Below are 20,675 nucleotides of genomic sequence, written 5' to 3'. Positions count from 1 at the left end.
AATGTTAAATCCTCTGCTGTCCCCTTGGGGACCTGCTGTGGATATTGGGGGGAGTGGGGTTTCTCTCCCTTGCTTCCTTCTCCCCCCAAGCTGCTGTTTTTGGTTAGGGTTGCCAGATAAACCAGGATGTCCAGTCAAATTTGTATTTCAGATGAACAATGAATACTTTCTTTTTAGTATTAGTAAATCCTGTGCAGTGTTTGGGATTAGTGTTTTGATTAATGAGTAGGTGTCAGCTCCCAAGAGAAAGCTGAAACGGGTTCGCCCCACAGGCCCACTTGGTAGAATGAATGAGCTGCATTTGTGGGTCCTGATGAGCTGTGGAGTGGCAGAAGAGGTGGCCAGCTTGGGAGAGGGCCTTCTCATCAACAGTCACAGAGGGGGCCACGCTACAGTGCAATTTATCACTGTTGATGTTGACCGTGATTGCTTGACAGAGATTCTACAAATTTCATTACACAGCACATTCCAGAAACTGGAGAACTGTTCATGTCTTTGGGATTCATCTGAAAGGCTCTTAGGTTGCTCTGTAGTTGAGAATTTTTAGCCAAAAAACTCCAAGTGGTCCTATAGAATGGCAGCATCAAAGTAGCCCAATATCGCGTTCGCTCCTTGTGGCGGTGACGACAGCGATACGTACACAGACCTGGTTCACTTCAGTTCTTTATTGTTGCTCGGAAGGTCGGGAGAAGGTGAGTGAGAAGAAGCAACAGCCGGAGGGAGCAAGTGAGAGGAAGAACGAGAGAAGAGAGAGACAGAGAGTTTCCTTCTCTTTTCTGCTTATGCCTTATATAAAGGAAGCTGGCCTATGGTGATCAAGATCATGCGTGACCTTTAAGCTGATTGGTAGCATGCCTTCTGCATGAGTTGAGCACGAGCGCGGAAGCATGGGGCAAGCCTATAGGAGCAACTTCCTTATGCTAATGCCACCAAACCAGGAAGGGTGGCACCCTGGAAGCGGGCGCCATCTTAGGGCGTTGGTCAGCTACAGTGGAAGGGCGGTGTTCAGCCATAGTGGGACTCAGCCTCGGCCGTAGGCCGGCCCCTACAGCCCAAGGGCTGTTTCTTGATCTTTATAATCATTGTGTTTCTTATCTTTATTTTGCATCTGCCCTTTTAGTGGAGGAATATGTCCTACAGGAGGGTCTGGAGACCCAAACCACAACCTCAGTGAACTTGGGAGATTCTGGAGTCTCCAAACTTTCTTGAGTTAAATGCCTGTAGCCGAGGCCATGTGCGTTGGGAGCCAGATCTGTAACTGGGAGCTCTCCAAATAAACCCAGCTTTTAAGGGTTATGTAACAGAAATCCGCAAATCTGAAGCTCACATAAATGTGACTTAAAACACAGTAACCACAGTAACTTAAAGTAAGGGGTCAGCAAACCTCGTCTTGCAAGCCAAGTCCAGCTGGCTGCCTGATTTTGAAGAGCCAATGAGCTAAAAATAATTTTTCACATTTTTAATGGTTGGAGGGTAAAAATCACAAGAAGAGTATTTCCTGACATGAAAATTATGTGAAATTCAAACGAGGGTCCATCAGTAAAGTCATGGGGAAGGCAACCAGGTTCAGTTGTTTATATATTGTCTGTGCTGCTTTTGTTCTAGGACAGCAGAGTTGAGTGGCTGTAATACAGACCTTGTGGAGAGAAAAATCTGAAATATTTACTACCTGGCCTTCCCCAGAAAAATCTGCAACCCCCAGGTTTAGTGCCTGGGCTAGTAGACTGCTTTTTCAGGGGGCATTACATCCCTGGTGTTGCTTAGAATCACAGGTTCACGATGATAAAGAGCAGCCCTGGCCTCGGAGGTTACTGAGCCGGTTTCCGGCAGGCGCGAGCACACGGAGGCAGGGGGCAGCAGTGGCCCTCCCACCTATGTCCCCACTAGAGTCTCTCGCTGCCCTCATTCTCTTTTTCCTTTATCTTTCCCAAATCCCTCATCCACAGCCCCATCCCCTCCCTTTAGTGTAATCGGCACTGCCCCACTCATTCCACAGGGGGGCTGATGCCGAAGCACAGGGGACTCTGAACCCCCTGCTGCGGTGCCTCCGTCTGCACGTAGCAGGTGCCCCCTGCGTACCTGCGAACCGGCAGACAAGCACCACTGTTGCCCTGTTGGACCTCACAGTTGTCCTAGCCCCACGAGCCTGACCATCGGGCCAACCTGTAGTCTGACACATCAGGTTTGCCACCCGGTAGCACCAGGATGCTGGGCAGCTCACCTGATAGGGAAAGAGGGCGCTTCCTAGGATTGTGTGGAAGGTGGGGTTGGGGTGGAATTTAAAAGGAGCAGTGTTTTGACATGCTCAGAGCCAAGCGGGACCATGCACGGCCAACACCAGGTCTGGGCTACAAAGTGGACCTGGTTCCTGTCTTCCTTGGGAACCACAGAGTTAAGACTGTTGTGGCATGTCATGTCCAGACGCACACCTGGAGCTCTGCACCTGGCTTGGACACCCAGGCTCTTCTCTGCCAATGCTGACTTACGTTCTCCTGGTGGGAGTGGGAAGTTTCATTCTTACTGATAGAATTTCAAACAGCAAAATTTCTCCTAATCTAGGGTTTTAAAGTGTAAAGTCCTTCTTAAGTAAAACAGTTATTACTCAAAAGAGTGATAAGTTGTGACACGTTATAGCTGTAGCTGGGTGTCCTTGAGAAATACTGTTCCTTGTGAGCTTTAGCAGCAGTAAAATGCAGCAGCTGGTTTTATCTGTGCCTGTCATTCTGGCCTGGTGAGTGTGATACTATCACTCAGTTTAGGGGACATTAAGTGTTTTATTGGCTCTGGTGTGTGGTCCAGCCTGGACCAGGGGTACCTGGGGACATGCAGGGAAGTGGGTGGATAGAGGATATGTCTTGGAGGCTGAACAGATTTAGGATAACTCAGCACGTAGAGAGAGGAGGAGGCATCCAGAGGACTCCGGGTGCCCGACTCAGGCCCGGAAGGTGGTGATGCGCGGAGGGAGGAGGTAAATAGTTCTGGAGGGAAGAGGCTGTTTGGGGTCAGCTGGGCTGAGCTTGAGGTGCAGCCTTGTGAGGACGCGACATAAGCAAGGGGCAGAGTGCAAGCTGGGCGGGCAGGTGTGGGGTCGGCGCAGCAGCCAGATGGGGGATGAATTCCCAAGGAAGGCTGTCATCTCAGGGAGGCCTGGAGGTGTGAAAGAGAGGGCCATGGGGGACAGCAGGAGGGCCTCCGGGAGAGCAGAGCCCCAGTGAAGACCGCCTGGGAGAGAGGGAAAAGCCAGAAGGGGCGACCTGGAAACCCAGGAGGGAGAGCTTGGAGGGGTAAGCGGGGTGCCGGCTGCGAGCCCCACAGCCAAGGGCTGAAAGTGCCCCTTGGAATTAGTGGTAGGTAGGTTTCAGTAGTTTGGGAAAGTCTTGAAACATTTTGGAGTGATGGGGGTAGGGGAGGGTGGGTACTGGCTGGAGAAGGGTGTGGAGTCAGGGGGGGTTTACTTACCGAGACTGGAGGGGGACTTAGGCACCTTGAAATGCAACTGGGAAGGGTTGTGGGCAGAGACCTGCTTACCGGGAAGGTGAGGGGTGGGGTCGGAGGAGAGCTGCCCGGGTCCCGATCTGCAGAGGCCTCAGGAGGGGAAGGTGCGGGTCTGGCTCACGTGCCCCTTCCCTCCCCTGAGCCTCACTGGGGCCCACCCTCCTCTCTCCCAGCCACACCCGCGCCGCTCTTCCCCACCCAAGCCACACCCCGCTCTGTCCCAGTGCCCCTCCCTGGCTCTTAACCCCGAATCAGCAGCCTTTTTCCCAGACCCGCCGCCAGCCCTAGCTCTCAGCTCTCCCCAGCTGCGCCTGCGGGAACCCAGCCTTCCCGGAGATGCTTCCGTAGGCTCGGTCCGTGCCCCCGCCCGCCAGCGCCAGCCCCTTCTCACGAGATGCATTGCTATTGGTTGACTTCTCCCTGGGGCTCCGCCTCTCGGCTTCCTCTTCTGTGATTGGAGCAGAATCCGCTCGTCAGAGTCGTCACCTGGCAACGGGGAGGGCTGTTCCCGGGAAAAATCCAGGCGCTAGACCGGAAAGGCAGGTAGGACAGTTGCTGGGGCCAGGGAGGGTTAAGCTGAGGGCAGGGGTCGCCGGCCTGGTGGCCTGGATGGAGCAGCTCGGCTCGGGTAGGGACGATGGTGTCCCTAGTGGGCCCGGGCCCTGCCCCTCTCTGCCTGCCCACACCTCCGGCCCGGGGCTGGGGGAGTCGAGGAGGTGGGGGGACAGCTGTGAGGGAGGGAGGGTGTCCCCCTGTGGTCAGGCGGAGCACAAAATCACCCTGCACGTTCCCCTTCCGTGTGGTCACGATCAGAGGGTCCCGGCCGGTGTTCCCCCCGGGGTCTCCAAGGCCCCAGAGTGAAGGCCAGCTGTCCAGAGGGGAGGGCCGTGGAGCTGGTGTAGACGCGGCAGGAGTCTGCGGGAAGAGGCGTCGGGGTTACACTGGAGCAGGTGCGGGGGACTTCCCCCTTGCATTCTGACCAGCGTGCTAGGCTTATCCCTCCGGAGTCAGGGCAGACAGGGGAAAAGAAAACGCTCCCAGGCCAGCACCCCTGCAGATTAGCCAGGGAGGCAGGGACTGCGAGCAGCCGGAAGGCAGGTCCAGGCTGGAGCTGACCCTTTGCAGAGGGCTGCTGGTTGTGGAATGGGAACGGGGCTGGACGTCAGTCTGTCCAGATGAGGCAGGGGGAGACTTACCTGGAAGGGAGTGCTGAGGGCCGGGTACTGCTCCCAGGACAGTGGCCCGTTAGAGGTAGGGGGTCTCTTGAAGATGGGGATTGGAAGTCGGCAGGCGAGGGTGACGAGGCTCTGCGGGGATGCCGACTAGGCTTATCCTTGGATAGCTTTCCATTCTGCAGGGAAATGGCCCCTGACGCCCTCCCAGCACGGAGGGAGTCCTGCCTTCCAGGCTGGGCTGTTTCCCCTGTTCCAAGGCAAGAACTCAACCTTCCACTGTCTTTGCTCATCTGTCTCCATCTCTTACCTCCAGAAAGCAGAATTAAATGCACTGTGGTACCTCATTTAATCCTTTCCACCTCATTACATGACTGGTGGCACTTGCCCCATTTTACTAAGATTTGAAAGGCTTAGTAACTTGCCCACAGTCATAAAACCAACCTGGGTCAAAACTTGAGTTCAGAACTGCCCATCCTTGCTTACAACATAACTTCAGAACCGGGCCCCAGCACTGAGAGGGGTGCTTTAGATATCAGCACACTTGAGTGCAGACCCTCCGTCCTGCCCACCACCCCACATCCTTGGAAGTCAGTTTCTCTCCCTCAGCTTTACTGCCATTTGGGGCCAGGTCATTCTTTGTTGGGGGGGCAGGAGGGGCTGTCCTGTGCATTGTATTTAGCAACACCCCTGCTTTCTAGCCACTGTATGTCAACAGCACCCCTCTCCCCAGGTTTATAACCAAGCAACAAATATCTCCTAGGGGACAAAACTGCCCCCAGTCGAGAACGGCTGGTGTAAGGGATCTTAACACTGATGTGTGTCCTCCTGGAAGAGAACTGGATACACACCTACAGACGGCTCAGGCCAGTGGGGTGGTTTTATGCGTAACTTGCTAGGAAAATGGTGTCCCCCAGAGGGTGGTATACGCAGAACTGTCCCATGAGAAAACTATTGCCAGGGACTGAAACGAAGTTCAGGAGCTGGGATTTGAGAAGCAGTAAGAATGCATCGAAAGCCTTCATTTCCTCCCTAAAGTTGATGAAAGAGATTTCTGGCATGGTTAAAACAACCCAGGCTAGGATGGATGAACCTGGGGACACTTTGTACTATCGTCATGACTTCAGCCTGCCTTGCAGGGGCTCTTTACACGGAAGTGGGGTTGTTCTTGGAGCTGTTGTGCGTGTACTGGTGGGGCCGGAGCGCATTCTCAGAGGCTGCCTGACTTCCTTCCTTGCAGACTCCAGGCCTGTGGCTCCTGCCTGCGGTTGCCACACACCCTCTCCCTCCAACTCAAAGCCCGTGTTGCCTGCGTGCCCTGCTTCTGGGCCTTTGCTGGTGTGTACTGCTGGCGCTGCCCTATACCCACCCCCATGCTGACGTCTGTGCCTTTGTGCATGTGTGCGCTCCTGTTCTCCATGTTCCTTTCTTATAGCACTGGGGCCCTGGGAGGTCTGGCCAGGCTGCTCTGCACAGCTCTGTTTTCAGACAATAGTGTGGCAGCCTGTTTCTAGTGGAATGGAGGAGGGGGTTTGGGGACTGGGTGAGGCAGAGGGGGCTCCTCTTGCTCTGTGGCCCATTGTGGTGCCTGTCCCCCCACCGGACCTCTCCTTGATCTCCGTCTACACCCCACATCGTGGTGTGCACTGTGCCTACTTCCTGGGTAAGCCACCTGTGGGCGTGCTGACTCCTGTGTCCCCCTCAGCCCCATCCCCACATACCCTCATGGCACATGTCTGTCTTTCCCCATTGGATGGGGCGCTCCTGTAGCCAGGGCCTCTACCTGCCCTCTGACGGGGCCTGGCCCAGGAGATGCTGAGTTAGTTATTGAAGGAACAAGTGGTGTCTTGGAGGAGGTGGGACCCAGGGCCTCTTAGGGGCACAACCCGTGGGTATTCTGATTTCTCAGTAGTGGACCATCTAGAAACTTCTGAGGAGGGACATTTAAGTGTTGGCAGCCTTTTAGCCCCAGAAGTCCCCCTTAAAGAGACTGGCATCCCTGTGGTAGAGTGATTCTTTGGTTGTAAGCAGGGAGGAAGCCTTCTCAGAATTTTGGGAGTTTGAAGCATGGCATTTAAGTGGCATTGCCCTTAAAGAGAGGCTGGAGGTGGCATTGACTTGAGTTCCCACCCTCATGATTGGCTTTCCCGTGGCTTCTGGGCTTGTTTTCTTCTCCAGGCAGGGAGGCTCAGCCAACCAAATAGGATGTGTGCAGTCCCTGCCGTGGCCTGTGCCCAGATGCAGGGTAGAGCACATCCTGGAGCCTGTCATTGGGCCTGGCACTAGCTGGTGATGGGAAAGTGTGTGACACTGACCCGTGGGGCCCCTGAGTACTGTGGGGGTCTGGGAGTGAGTCGCAACGGACCCAGGCCAGCCTCCTGAAATTTGTACATGAGGGCCCATAAAGTGGTGGAAGAATGGGCCTGTCCCCCTGAGAAGCCAGCAAGGAACGACACAGCCATTGGGCAGGCACGTCCTATGCCCACATGCACCAGGCTGGCACGTGCTAGGCATGTGGCCGAGGAGCAGTCTCTTGTGACTTTCAGATTTTAGTGGGCAAATCAGGCATGAACCAGGGGACGGTGAGGGCACGAGCAGTGTGAGAGAGGAGAGTCTTTTTTTTTTTTTTAAATAATTATTTTTTATTGAAGGGTAGTTGACGCACAGTATTACATTACATTAGTTTCAAGTGTACAACACAGTGATAAAACATTTATATACATAATTCTAGGTTCCAGCTATCACCCTACCAAGCTGTTACAATATCTTGACTATATTCCTTATGCAATACATTACATCCCGGTTACTTATTTATTTTACCGTTGGAAGTCTATCCTTTTTTATTTTTATTTATTTATTTATTTATTTATTATTTTTTTGTGTGTGTGAGGGCATCTCTCATATTTATTGATCAAATGGTTGTTAACGACAATAAAATTCTGTATAGGGGAGTCAATGCTCAATGCACAATCATTAATACACCCCAAGCCTAATTTTCGTCAGTCTCCAATCTTCTGAGGCATAACAAACAAGTTCTTACATGGAGAACAAATTCTTACATAATGAATAAGTTACATAGTGAACAGTATAAGGGCAGTCATCACAGAAACTTTTGGTTTTGCTCATGCATTATGAACTATAAACAGTCAGTTCAAATATGAATACTCATTTGGTTTTTATACTTGATTTATATGTGGATACCACATTTCTCTCTTTGAGAGGAGAGTCTTATACTCCATTTCAGTTAAGGCACCAGCCAGGTCTAAGGCTGAGCTGGGTGGAGGGCATGCAGAGGTCGACAGAGGGGGTCCTCTGAGCCCAACAGGGGGCAGGAAGGAACTGCCCAGAGGGACTTGTGTCTGATGCCCAGAACGGACCACACTCGTGTTCTCAGCCCTTTGCTTTGGCTGACTGGTCTAATTACAGCAACAGCTTCTGACGTAGGGCTGTGATTATTCCCACTTTGCAAATGAGGACATCCAGGGACAGAGTTTCAGGAGCTTGCCTAACGTGACATGGCTGGAGGGGGTGGAGCCAGGATGCCAAAGGGAAACCTGCCCACCGGCGTGTGCACTTGGCCATCGTATCTTCAAAGCTTTGATTTTATTCAGATACATGTGATCGTCCAGCCTTGCAGATTTTTTTTCAACTCAGGTTTGAAAAAAATGAGTATTTAGATTAAAATACAGATTTTTCTACCTTTTAGTTACATGAGCTTGGGCACTGTGTTTTCAAATAAAGAAATCCAGACTGTCATTTGGCCACGATGGGGAGGCTTTGGGGGATCGTGGGAATCAGGGTTGGATGTTCCCACTTTATTTGTATCAAGTATGCATTTCTACCACGTGGAAATAACATTAGGTAGCTCTGATGTGTTTCAGCTGCATTTTGCAGCTAAATTAATAATATCTATTAATTTGACCATGTAATTATCAACATTTATTTTCTATGACATTACATTTTGCCTTCTCCCTCTAACTTGATATCTTTTCCTTCTGCAGAGAATTCTGCCAGACTAAGGAAAGATGGGGAATAGTAAAAGCCACGCAGGGCAGGAATTTTGTTCACAGTTTCTTCCTGAGGAGCAGGCGGAGATCGATAGATTGTTCGACGCTCTGTCATCAGAACAGCACGGCTCCAATACCTCACCCGGCTCCTTCTCTCTGGAGGCACTAAAGGCAAGGGGAACAGCAGTACATGTTCAGTCTGGGGTCTTCAGGGGTCTGCAAACTATGGCTCTCAGGCCAAAGTTGACTCTCCATTTTTGTAAGGCCTGTCTATGGGAACAGGACCTGTGAGGGGCCAGGTGGTGTGTTTTCAGCTTTGCGGCCAGTGATCTCGCCGCAGCTGCTCCTCTGCCTTTGGAGTGTGATGTTCTGGGGACATTTCTGACTTGAGGCCAACCGAAGGGGCCAACCCTGCCTCCCATCTCTGGAGCTGCGTCTCCTGGTTCCCATCCAGGCTGGGTGACAGACAGCCTCGTGGGGCTTGCAGGCCCAGTCATCACAGTTAGAAGGATGCCTTTATCTTTAGGTAAATCCGTGGGTGTTCGATGTCCTAGGAATGTTACGTCGCTCCTAACAAGATAGTGACGTTTCAAATTCAAGGTTCACCAGACAAGGAAACTGCCCATTTCCCCATCTTTTTGTCCCATTCCCCGGGCTCCTAGCTGTGTGTTTGAGAGCCTAGACTGAGGCAAGACCGTGGCAAAGAGGGGAAGCCGCCCATCCTCTGGGGCACCAGGCACGGCTGCAGCGTGTGAAGGCACATGGCCACCTTCTAGTTCTCTTAGAACATGGGGAGTGGGAGCTGGTGGGGGCCCTGGGGATCACTTTACAGATGAGGACACTGGCCAGGGAGGTTTCCCAGTCACAGCGGTAGTGTGCATGCCCCGCTTAGACCAAAAGCGTCCACGAAGCTGGAACAGACAGACCAGATACCAAGTAGTGTCCTGGATGCAGAGTGGGTGGCCGCACTCACAGGTGAATATCAAGATAAATGGGATTAAAGGTTAATCAGGAAACCACAGCGACTGAATGAAGTTTCCTTTGGGAAAGAATTGCAAGTTGCTTTGCCTGTAAAACTTTAAAAGCGCCAACAGAGGGAGGGGCGCTCGTGTTGAGTAGCGAGGGCGGTGTCTCTTTACCAGAACCACAGAAGAGAGATGTCACACACAGCATGCGCGTGGTGACTTGTTAAAGGACAGCCCAGCTTTCAGGCCCTGCTCTGAAGGAGGGTCCTGATTTCACTGGTGATTTGTGCTCTCTCGCCATTTATTTATAATCCCTGCACCAAACCAGATTTGATGTTGGAGTGAAAGAGGAAAAGTATGTTTACAGAGTGCTATTGGCAAGGCATTAATTAAGAATTTGATTTCACATTTAAATAAAAATGTTAAATGCTTATTGAGCACAAAGAACTTGGGTAAGAAGTGAAAGCTAGCTAATAGATTTGCAATATATTTGGAAGTCCCTAATACAGAGGGGACCAGATTAGCTATCCAGACATCTGTTCCAGGTGTTAATAAACACAGACATGCCAATGGCGGGTGTCAGAGGCTAGACAGGTGTTGTAAGCAGAGTGAAGAGCAGACGATGGCCAGAGGCAGGAATGACGTGGCCAATCTGGGGAGACTGCAGTTTGGAGGGCAGGATGGAACAGATTGTGGAAGAGTCTGATGGCCAAGGTGAGCCACAAGCCAGGACATGTCATGCATGCGTCCTGGGTGATGTGATGGCCTAGCGGGGGTGAGATGGTGCATGTGGGGGTTTAGGAAGGTTGAGAGCTGGTGGAGTGTCCTGGGGTTGCTGCAAGTGGTCTGGGTCTCCTCGTTATTTCCTGGGGTCCTTGTGCTTTTAACTCACACTCTGTCCTGCCTTTTCTCCCACTTGTCCCCAACAGAGCCATGTTGGGGACGCTCTGCCCCCGGAGATGGTCAGCAGACTGTATGATGGCATGCGGAGGGCCGACCTGCCTGGGCGGGCGAAGGGGCCCGGTGAGGGTGTCTCCCGGGTGCAGTTCACAGTGTCCTTGTCTCACCTGCTGAAAGGAAGCTCTGAGGAGAAGAGCCTCGTGATCCTGAGGATGATTTCTGCCATGGAAGGTCCTGTGAAGGCAAGAGAAGTCTCCAAGGTAGAGGCGGGGCCCTGGCCACCATCCCAGGTGGGCTCGGTGTCATCAGGTGGGGGCTTTAGGATGGTAAGCCGCTGGCGGAGGCATGGTGGAGAGTCCACCTTTGGGGGGTCCTGGGCCACATAGCTTGTTGGGGTCAGAACCCCCTGGACAAAGGCCTTGGCAGAACCGGACCCACCAAGGGTACCATTAGAATAAAGACCACCTGCACTACACGATCTCACACGCATTGCAGTCCACCATTGTTGGCATTAAAGAGAGAATGTTGATATGATGCAGGGCATAAGTCATGGTGGAAATGTTCCTAGTGGTAAAACCGTGGTTTTCCAGTTTACAGAGGATCTGGTTGGTTCTGTAGTGCATGTGCTAAACTACAGGCAGGAGCTGAGAGGCTGGACCCAGAAGAAAGCCCCAGGCTCCCCCACCAGCGTGCAGGTGCTGGCCACCCACCTCTTCTCCGAGATGAAGCTCCAAGGCAAGTGCCCTGCATGCGCCCACCCACCAAGACCCTGGCAGCATAGAGTGGCACCAGGCTGTCCCGATTATTGCAGCCTTGTAGTAAAGTTTTGAAATCAGGAAATGTGAGTCCCCCAACTTCGTTTTAGCTTATCTTATTGGTTGGCTGTAAAACATGCCTCAGTAAATTTAAAAGGAGTAAAAATCATATAAAGTATGTTCAACCACCATGAAATGAAATTACAAATCAATAACAGGGCGATTTGGAAAATTCACAAACATGTAGAAATTAAATACCATAGTTGTTTACACTATTTTCTTACAATCCTTGTTCTACAAGATCAATAGTGGTGTCCCCACTTTAATTTCTGACTTCAGTCCTTTGAGAGACTCTCTTTTGTTCTAGGTCAATCTAGCTAAAGGTTTATTGGTGTGTGTGTGTGTGTGTGTGTGTGTGTGTGTGTGTGTGTATGTGTATTTTCAAAGAGCCACCTTTTTGATTATGTTGATTTCCTATCATTAATCTCTACTTCATTTCTCTTGAAGTAAATATAAGGTGATGTCTAAGTGTTCCTTCCTTCCTTCTGCTCACTTTGGTCTTTTCCTAGTTTCTTAAGGTAGAAATTTAGGTTATTTATTTGAGATCTCTCTTCTTTTGTCATATAGGCATTTATGGCTATACATTTCCCTCTAAGCACTGTTTTAACTGAACCCTGTAAGTTTTGGTATGTTATGTTTTTGTTCTTATTCATCTCAGTTTTCTAACTTCTCTTATAATTTATTCTTTGATCTATTGGTTATTTAGATATGTGTTATTTAATTTCTGTGAATTTGTGTATTTCCCAAATCTCTATTATTGTAATTCTGTTCCATTGTGGTTGAATTCTATTCCATTGTGGTTGAGATTCTGAATATTCTAGTAGCCACATTAAAGTAGTAAAAAGGAACAAGTGAAACATAACTTTGTATAATTTCAATCGTTTTAAATTTGTTTTGGCATGTTTTGTGGCCTAACAGATGGTCTATTCTGGACAATGTTCCAAGTGCACTAGAGAAAAATGTTGGAAGAGAGACACATATTTAAATTTACTTGGGATTTAAAAATACCTTGTGGCGAATCTCTTTGCCAAGTAGATTTGTTGTGTAGAATGTTACTGTTTTATTATACAGCTGGATTTTTTATTATTTTTTTATTTTGGTATCATTAATCTACAATTACATGAAGGACATTATGTTTACTAGGCTTCCCCTTTCACCAAGTACCCCCCACATACCCCTTCACATATACAGCTGGATTTTTAAATGCAGTTTGAAAATAGGTATTTCAAAAATTAATCTAAGTGATGTATTTGGAGCTTGGAAAGAAAAATAACATAACACATCATTATATATATATATGTTTATGTATAAAATATCAGCAGTCTGTCTTCTGATATTTCCACCATATCACTTCCATTCTTAGTAGGTAAGATAGAAAACAAGCTGTAGACGTTGCTTGGAAACAAGCGTAACTCATAGTCAATGAAAGTCGTTCTTCCCAGATGAACTGGTGGGGCGCCCAGTAAGTCACCCGCCACTACTTGACTTGCCTGGAGAATAACGCACGTCTAAGTTCTCTCCAGGTGGCTTTGCTGGGGCCGAAGCCCTTGGCAGCCTCTCTCAGGAGCAGCTGCTGAGGCGTCCAGGGCTGGGCCTGGGGTCAGAGAAGGGCTGTCCCCTGGGCCTCTGACATGCATCTTAAAGGGAGATAAAAGTCAAGAGGGTTGACATGAATTGTTTCGATCTGTGTTGTCCAATGAAAATATGACAGGCACCAATGCAAGCCATGCATGAGATTCTGAATATTCTAGTAGCCACATTAAAGTAGTAAAAAGGAACAAGTGAAATCAATTTTAATGTCCAAACATAATTTAACACTGGGAATTAATATAGAAAATGATTGAGATATTTTACTTTTTTTTTCATAATCGAGTCTGAAATCAGGTGGGCATTTTACACTTACCTCACCTCTCAATTCAGACGGGCCACCAGTCAAGTGCTCAGAAGCCACATGGGCTCCCCCATGGTGGGGCAGGTTAGGTAGTAAATACAAGGTGATGTGGTTGTGCCGTTTTCTCCTGCCCTAGACGGCAAGAAGCTCCTGGGGCCTCAGCGGCTGGACTGTGACTGTGGCCGCACCGTGATCGAGGACTGGGTGTTCAGGGCCCCCCACGTGGCCGCCTTCCTGAGCGTAGTCGTCCACAGGGGCTTTCTCCTGCTGCACTCGCCCCTCAGTCTGGCCACCCTGGTCCCTGAGCGTCAAGTCGACCAGGGCGGGGAGTTTGAGAGCGTCCTGGACGTCCTGTCGGTCATCTACATCAACTCCCACCTGCCCAGGGCGCTGCAGCATGGCTGGCGTCTGCTTTTCTCGTCCGAGCTCCACGGGCACAGCTTCGCCCAGCTCTGTGGGCACATCACCCAGCGGGGGCCCTGCGTGGTGCTCCTTGAGGACCATGACGGCCACGTGTTCGGTGGGTTCGCTTCCTGCTCCTGGGAGGTCAAGCCTCAGTTTCAAGGTAACAACCCCCAGGTAGTAGCCCTGCTTCTTGCTGCCTGGAGGCCTCTGAGCAGGACAGGGTGTGTAGGTGCCCAGAAGCCTTGTTCCACCTGCTCCAGGCATGGTTGGAGGCTCTGCTCTAGGATATGGGAAGAAAACCTGAAAATCATTACAATAAACTTCCACTTTTTCCAGCTCCTTTACTATCAATTCCAGGTTAGCTCTGCTGGGTTTTAATGTTTAGTAACAAGCAAAGTTACTCTTTCTGAAGAGGAATGGAAATTACTGTTTTTGAACTTAAATTCGTTCTGCTCTGAAATGAGGAGGGAATTCCAGGAGGGGGCAGCCTTGCATCGCAGACTCAGGTGACGTTTGAGAGCGTCAGGTAATTTGTCCTGGAAACCGGTTGAGCATTTGAGACTTGAAGTGACATCACGGTCACGGAGTCACCTCATTTTTGCCCACGTTTTCTGTGGTGCAGTTGAAAGCCCGTGGCTTTGGGCTGAGCTGGCAGCCTCTGAGTCTGGCGCTGGTCCCGGGCGAGCGGCCTCCTTGCCCTGGGCCTGGGTTCCCAGAGCCACGTGATGTGGCGCCGTGTGGGAGAGCAGCTGTACGCGGCGTGTGATGGGGGTCTTGGCTGCGTGGTCCTCGAGTATCCTACGTGAGAGAGAGAGGAGCCCTCTGCTGGCTTCACTGTTTTGGCAGCAGACGAGGATGACTCCTGGGTCCCTGCCCTGCCTCCTAGGGTGACCTTGCCGCCCGTGGCCTTGCCCCAACAGCACACAGACCCAGGAGCCCTAGAATGGGGTCCATTGCAGGTGATGGCTACCCGTTGTGGCTCCATCACCTCACTTAGCATCCAGGACCCACAGACGCTGGGGCAAAGGCCGTCTTAGAATTGCCAAGCAAAGTGAAGCATATGCCCCTCATGGGGACAGCAGGTTCACTGTGTCTGAAACTGCCCCAGCCTGGAGCTGCCTGAGCCCGCGGAAGCAAGTCTGAGTCTCAGGCCTGGTAGTAGCGCCCTGTCGTCTGGCTCCAAGTGACCTCTCCGGGCTCGGCTCCCTTCTGCCCCACCCCAATGCTCACAAACCCTGCCGTGGGCTCCACGTGGGAGCCCTGTTCCTTAGCGGCTGTCACCCAGCCCTCTCCATCTCGGACGGCCTTCCCAACGCTGCAGCGTAGTGCATGGCCTCCAGAAGCTGCTGGACCCCCACGGCCGCGGAGGCCCATTCCCACCCGCGCTCCACCTTCACTCCCAGTCGGCTTCCCGTAACCCCTCCCACCCAGCGCACGGCCCAACCCCCAAAGGACGCAGATGCGTCCGTGTCAGCTCCTATGGCTTGTTTGGTATCAGGTGCCCTTCACGCCGTCAGTATGGGCCACGGCCTCTGGGCCACGTTCTACTGTCCCAGGGCTGATGGTCCTTGTGGTAAATCAGGGAAGGAGGGAGGCATGCTCAGACCTAGGGGGCCGGGGGTGTCCTGTGTTGACCAGGACCTTCTCCTGGTGGCCTGTGGCTGACAGTCCCTCACTGTGTGCCGCCTCCTGAGCAGCTGGTCCTGAGGGCAGCAGAGCACCTGCAGGCTTCCTGCCCCTTTGGTCTGTGCCTTCTTTAGGTTGTGCCGGTGCCATGTCAAGCCCTAGGTGCTCTCTGAGCACCTTGCTCTTAGTTAAAGGGGCCACTCTTCCAGGCTTGGAGCCCCCGGCCTGCCAGTGGTGGGCAGCTCTGTGCCTTGGCGAGGGCCAGAATGCATCCCCAGCAAGCAGATGCCACAGTCCATTTTAGCTGTCGCTGTCACCTGGCCCTGCACCCCCAGCTCATCCTCAGGTCCTGGGCAGCCACAGGCCTGTCCTCTGCGGGTCTGAGAGCCACCTGCAGAGCTGTGGCGGCCAAGGTCCCGGCATGCAGCAGGCTCAGGGAGCTCCCACAGGGCCGTGTGGCAGCTTCGCTGTCTGAGAGTTGGCTTGTTTGCTCTTCCTGCTTTTTGTGCTACTCAAGTTGGTGCCCCCCTTCTCTGTGCTCTGGTCATTTCCAGGGGATGACAGATGCTTCCTGTTCTCGGTCTCCCCCAGCATGGCTATGTACACGTGCACGGGCTACAATGACCACTACATGTACCTGAACCATGGGCAGCAGACCATCCCAAATGGACTGGTAAGAACCTGGCAGAGCAGGGGATGTCACTCTCGGGTGTCTGTTCTGTGGCGTGATCTGTCCCAATATGCCAGGCTGACACTGTCCCCTGCAAGTTGGGGAGCTGTATGCATTTCATTATGCAAACATGCCACAGTCAGTTCATTCTGCAGCGTCAGTGCCTCGGAGAGTGACAGCGGGGACAGAATTTCTCATGCAAGGATGGGCCTCTGCAGAGATGTCAGGGCTTTGTGTGTGAATGGTAGATTCAGCCAGTTTTCCTGGCAATCAGATGGCTGGCCTGTGGCCTCCGTGGCTGGAGAGGGTGTTGGCTTAGACCTGCCACCAGGTGTTGCTACCCTGGCATGACATGGGGGTGAGCTGGGGGGCCGGGGGGCACACCCAGAGCTGAGCTCCCCAGACCCTTTGGGACTCGGCAGGCAGCTCCCCAAGCAGTGACAGGGTGACCACACACCCCCATCTGCTCTGCGCTCCAGCCCTCAGACTCAGTCACAGGGGGGAGAGGGTGAGGGCGAGGCTGAGGGCCCAGCATGGGCCGAGGGGCCTGGGGCAGGCGACGGGCACCTGACCGCCAGCTGCATTTGGGTGGGAAATGTGGCTCCTGCCAGCGCCCAGCTGTTGCCTTTCTCTGCTGCTCAACACAAAGCGCCTTTTGGGAAGTTCTGGCCCTGCTCACACTGCCAAGGGCTGAAAGGCTGGTCCACCTTATTAGGATGGATGGGCCCTGCGACGCCTTTGCAGGCTTGCTGTGCAGCCCTCACGGGGCCACCTGAGGACTCTGGTGCCTCCCAGAAGGGGCAGTTTGGTGACCACAGGGGCGAGGGCTCTGGCCTGAGGAGTCGCCCCCAGCAGGTCCCCAGGAATAGCCGGGAGGAACCCTGAGCATCAGCTGCATTTTCCTGCTCTGGTCTCTCGCTCAGCATTGGGAGAGGCAGTGGGGGTGGCATCTGAAGAAGGAGGTGGCCAGGGAGGCTGAGCAGCAGTTCTGTCCCCATTGGCCACTGGCTCGGAGCTGCAGTGCTGCGGGTAGGGGCTCAGGGGGGTCAGGCCGCCCCTGGGTCTGCCTCTTGTTTGCTGTCCTCCAGTCACCACCCTGAGCAGCAGTTGGAGGCTCCCAGCCCAGTGTCTGGTCAAGGTTAGGACAAGGACGGTCCAACACAGGCTTCCAGGTCAAGTTCTGTGTTGCCTCACCCCTTATTTTAATGGTTTGGGTCTCTGGCCCCGATGGCCTGTATCTTTTTGTCCTCTGGTATCACTGTGCTTCCAGCCAGTGTAGCCCACGAGAAAGCCACGGGGTGGCGTCTGGACACCTCGAGGACTGTTCTAGTAACTTGTAATGGGTGTGTGAATCGCCGCAATCTGTTTCTCAGTAAGGGGGGTGGGGAGAAAATGCCTGTGCTTGCCACCCACCCTTGTCGCAGCTGTACTGTGACCGAGGTGTGTGATGCCAGCGCTGAGGAGCTGACCTGCTCTCCCCCCACAGGGCATGGGAGGGCAGCACAGTTACTTTGGGCTGTGGATTGATGCTGATTTCGGGAAGGGACACAGCAAGGCCAAGCCCACGTGCACCACGTACAACAGCCCCCAGCTGTCGGCCACGGAGAACTTCCAGTTCCAGAAGATGGAGGTGTGGGCCGTGGGGGATGCCGCGGGGACACAGCCGGTGAGCTGGGAGGGCCACCTGCTGGCTTCCCCTCTCCTACTCCTCCTTCTGCAGGTCATTTGCTCAAACTTGTTTCTGGCAGCTGTTGCTGGACACGGGGTGCTGGTGAGGGCACAGCAGAGCTGGGAGCCCTGTCGGGGTGCACGGGTTGGGTAGAGTGAGCTGCCCCAGGACGCGGGCCCCGCACAGGTGGGAACCGGGTTAGGGGCCACCGGTCCACCAGACAAGGGGCGTCTGGGGTTCCTTCTAGCTCCCTGGTTCTGCCATGAGTCATTCCTAGGCCCCCTGCCCCTCGTCACTGCCCCCACCCCTGCCCCAGTGATGGCGGCCCAGGGTGTGGGGACCCCAGGGAGAGAGCCAGAGCCCACACCTCATTTTCCTTGTGGCAATAGTAGGTTCTTGATTCTGTTCTCACAAGCTGGAAACCATGAGGGTGCCGCTGCCTGTTCCTGGCTGTCGGGGTGACCCTCGTCTCCCTGCACCTGCTGCTGAGCCCACCCACCCCTCCCTTCCTTCCCAAGGCCAAGAGCAACAAGAGTGTTCTGGACGTGGACCCGGAGGCCCAGGCCCTGCTGGAAATCAGTGGGCGGAGTCGCCACAGCCAGGGGCTCCGGGAAGCCCCTGACGCGTGAGGAGGCGCCCCCGCCCCGGCCTTCCTGAGCGGGAGCAAGTCCCCTCTGGGTGGAGCACACAGCCTGCGGACCCTCTGCCCGTCCTGTGTGTGTTTGACCAAGAGCGGCGCTGGGCATGTCCAGGCGCACCTGGGTGCTCTGATTGGGGCACGCGGTAAAATCCCTCTGATGCCATCTACTGACTCGTGGGCGCATCTCCCAGAATCCTGAGTGTCAGATTACAACTTGATCCCTGCACTTTGTTTCATATCCATGAAATCCGAAGCACTGAGACACTGAGACCTCTGCTGGAGTGAGCGTTTGATGGGAATCTGAGCGCCTGCCTGGGAGGGGCTCCACGCTCAGGATCCCGGGCCCGTCCCTTGGCCCCTACTCAGGCCGTCCCAGGTAAAAGCGTGCCTGGATGTCCCATTTTCACTGGTGAAGACAGAGGCTTTTGGATGTGAATCTTGATCTTGTTGGGAACAGCCTCCTAGGACATGAAACTCCTGCATTTACAAAAAGCACAGTGTATTAATGGGGAAATAGCCAAATATTTTGGAGATGACGGATCACAGTGGTGTGGTCCTTGATAGATGTTTACAGTAAGTTCCACATCTGTGTTTCTCAGCTGTTTTTAAATGAATCTGTGCCATGAAAAAATGGGAAAGCCAGGAGACCTACAAATCTAAATGTGGGGGACCTTCTGGGTCCCCAGTATGTACCATTGCATAAATTAGTGGTAACTTGACAGTACTGGCCTGGGGTCCTGACCCTGGCACCACCCTGTCACTGCAGGCCTCCTGGCCCAAAGTGGGTGATGGGCATCTGACAGTGTGGACTCACTTTAAACAAAGTCCAATGATCCTGAAATGCTAATGCTGGCTTAGAGGGGCCAGGTCCCTGAGCAGGGCTGCCCTCTGCCCTCTGCCCTCTTGGCAGGCCTGAGGAGCTAACACACTGTGAGTACCCCCTGCTTAGAGGAGCTGTGGGTTTGTCTGTAAGACATATACCCCCTCTTTTCGCCTTTTGCTGTAAACTTGGACCTTCTGTGGATTGGACAAAAACGTGGCCTTTATTGCTGAGTCACCCTGATTATAAGCCATAGTAAACCCGGCTGTTTGCATTTTGCAGCTTCTGCATTTTCCACCAGCAGACTCATCACACTCCTCATTGGCAGTGCCCCTGACTGAGCAGAAGGCCTTGCAAATGAGCCTTCAAGAGAGAAGTACACACTCAGGCGGAGGGGTGGCAGCAGGACTCAGAGCTGAGTCATGGCTGATTTTCCTTACAAAAAGCCCATTTTTAATAGTTCTCAGGTGCATTATGTGATCTTCCAGCTGATGGGAATGCAGCAGATGCAGGACATTAGGATCCTCAAATCCTCACCATAAGTCAAAAGAATTCGGTCCCGAATCTTCAGTTTGTTATGGAAGTTTTTTTTGAAGTTCAATTAAATACCTCACCAATAAAAGGTCTGTTGATCTCCATACCCTCAGCGCTGTCACTGCTGCCTCTGTTCATGGCTGTCAGGCCAGATTTTGTCTGCACTTCCTGCTTGTGCTCGTTCCAATGAGAATACATATGGCAAATAGGGATCTGTTTCCCAAGACAGCACACTTACACGGGGGATGGGGGTGTCCAGTCCAGGCGCTTGGTAACCTGGGGGACGCGGCCCTCGCAGTGGGCGTGGGACAGCTGTGCAGCTGAACCCTGTGTAGGGTGTCAGCCGCAGCCAGGGCCTCTGGGCCTGACAAGCCTCCCTCTCCCCGGGACTGGGAAAACACAATGCTAGTTTTAACATATGGAGAGTTTGTTCTATGAAACGGAAATAAGAATTCAATTTGGAAGGACCAGCAGTGTCCCTATAAGTGAAGACTGATCAGGGCCCCAGAAGGTGCTAGAAGGAAGAGGTATGGTCCATGGTGCCATCATGGCTATTGTTACTTATTTTCCATATTTTCTTAATTTAAAAAATGCCATATGTGTACATAATGAAAAAGGTTAAAGTACAGAAGAATACCGCTTGAAAGGTAAGTCCTCCTCCTGCCCCTTCCCCAGCTGTCTTCCTTCCCCAGGTTTCCCAGTCATCCAGCCACTTCAGTCCCCTGCCATAGGTAGCCCATTGCACACCCAACCCATGTTTTGCACACTGGTGTGTCCCTCACTCTTTTTTGGTGCAGATGGCTCCATATCCATCTTTCTGTCTCCGTGTTTTCACTGACTATGTGATGCCCTGGCTGGAGGACGTTTTGTTTGTAGCTAATCATCACTGGAGTGAATATCCTGTATTCGTGTCTTGGTGTGATTTTTGTCTGAAGGATAAACTCTTAGAAGTTGAATTGTTGGATCCAAAGGTACATGCTTTTTTGGCTAGATATTGCAAATTAACAAAACTTTTTTGAGCTCATGTTATTAGAGTGCTTGTTTGCCCTACTTTCTCTAACATTGT

The 20,675-nt window shown here is 52.5% G+C and overlaps 1 protein-coding gene and 1 long non-coding RNA gene across 2 annotated transcripts; one reads left to right on the top strand and one right to left on the bottom strand.

Moving 5' to 3' along the window:
• Positions 1-1,444: 1,444 nt before the first annotated feature.
• LOC118924532 (uncharacterized) lies at positions 1,445-3,506 on the bottom strand. The gene is made up of 2 exons (XR_008994153.1): positions 3,460-3,506; positions 1,445-3,222 (listed from the first exon to the last, which is right to left on the bottom strand). It is a non-coding gene; the product is annotated as an uncharacterized LOC118924532 (long non-coding RNA).
• Positions 3,507-3,916: 410 nt separating this feature from the next.
• Positions 3,917-19,721, top strand: MEAK7 (MTOR associated protein, eak-7 homolog). Its single transcript, XM_036909399.2, has 8 exons — positions 3,917-4,038; positions 8,669-8,845; positions 10,569-10,799; positions 11,130-11,274; positions 13,382-13,810; positions 15,831-15,949; positions 17,433-17,612; positions 18,134-19,721. Exons 2-8 carry the CDS (start codon positions 8,693-8,695, stop codon positions 18,242-18,244), a joined length of 1,368 nt encoding a protein of 455 aa, XP_036765294.2. The 5' UTR covers positions 3,917-4,038; positions 8,669-8,692; the 3' UTR covers positions 18,245-19,721.
• The last annotated feature ends 954 nt before the right edge of the window (positions 19,722-20,675 follow it).

The sequence above is a fragment of the Manis pentadactyla genome, chromosome 15 (genome assembly GCF_030020395.1).
Source record: "Manis pentadactyla isolate mManPen7 chromosome 15, mManPen7.hap1, whole genome shotgun sequence".
Lineage (NCBI taxonomy): Eukaryota > Metazoa > Chordata > Mammalia > Pholidota > Manidae > Manis > Manis pentadactyla.
Note: the sequence above shows the minus strand (reverse complement) of the source record. Positions and strands in the feature narration are given on the sequence as shown.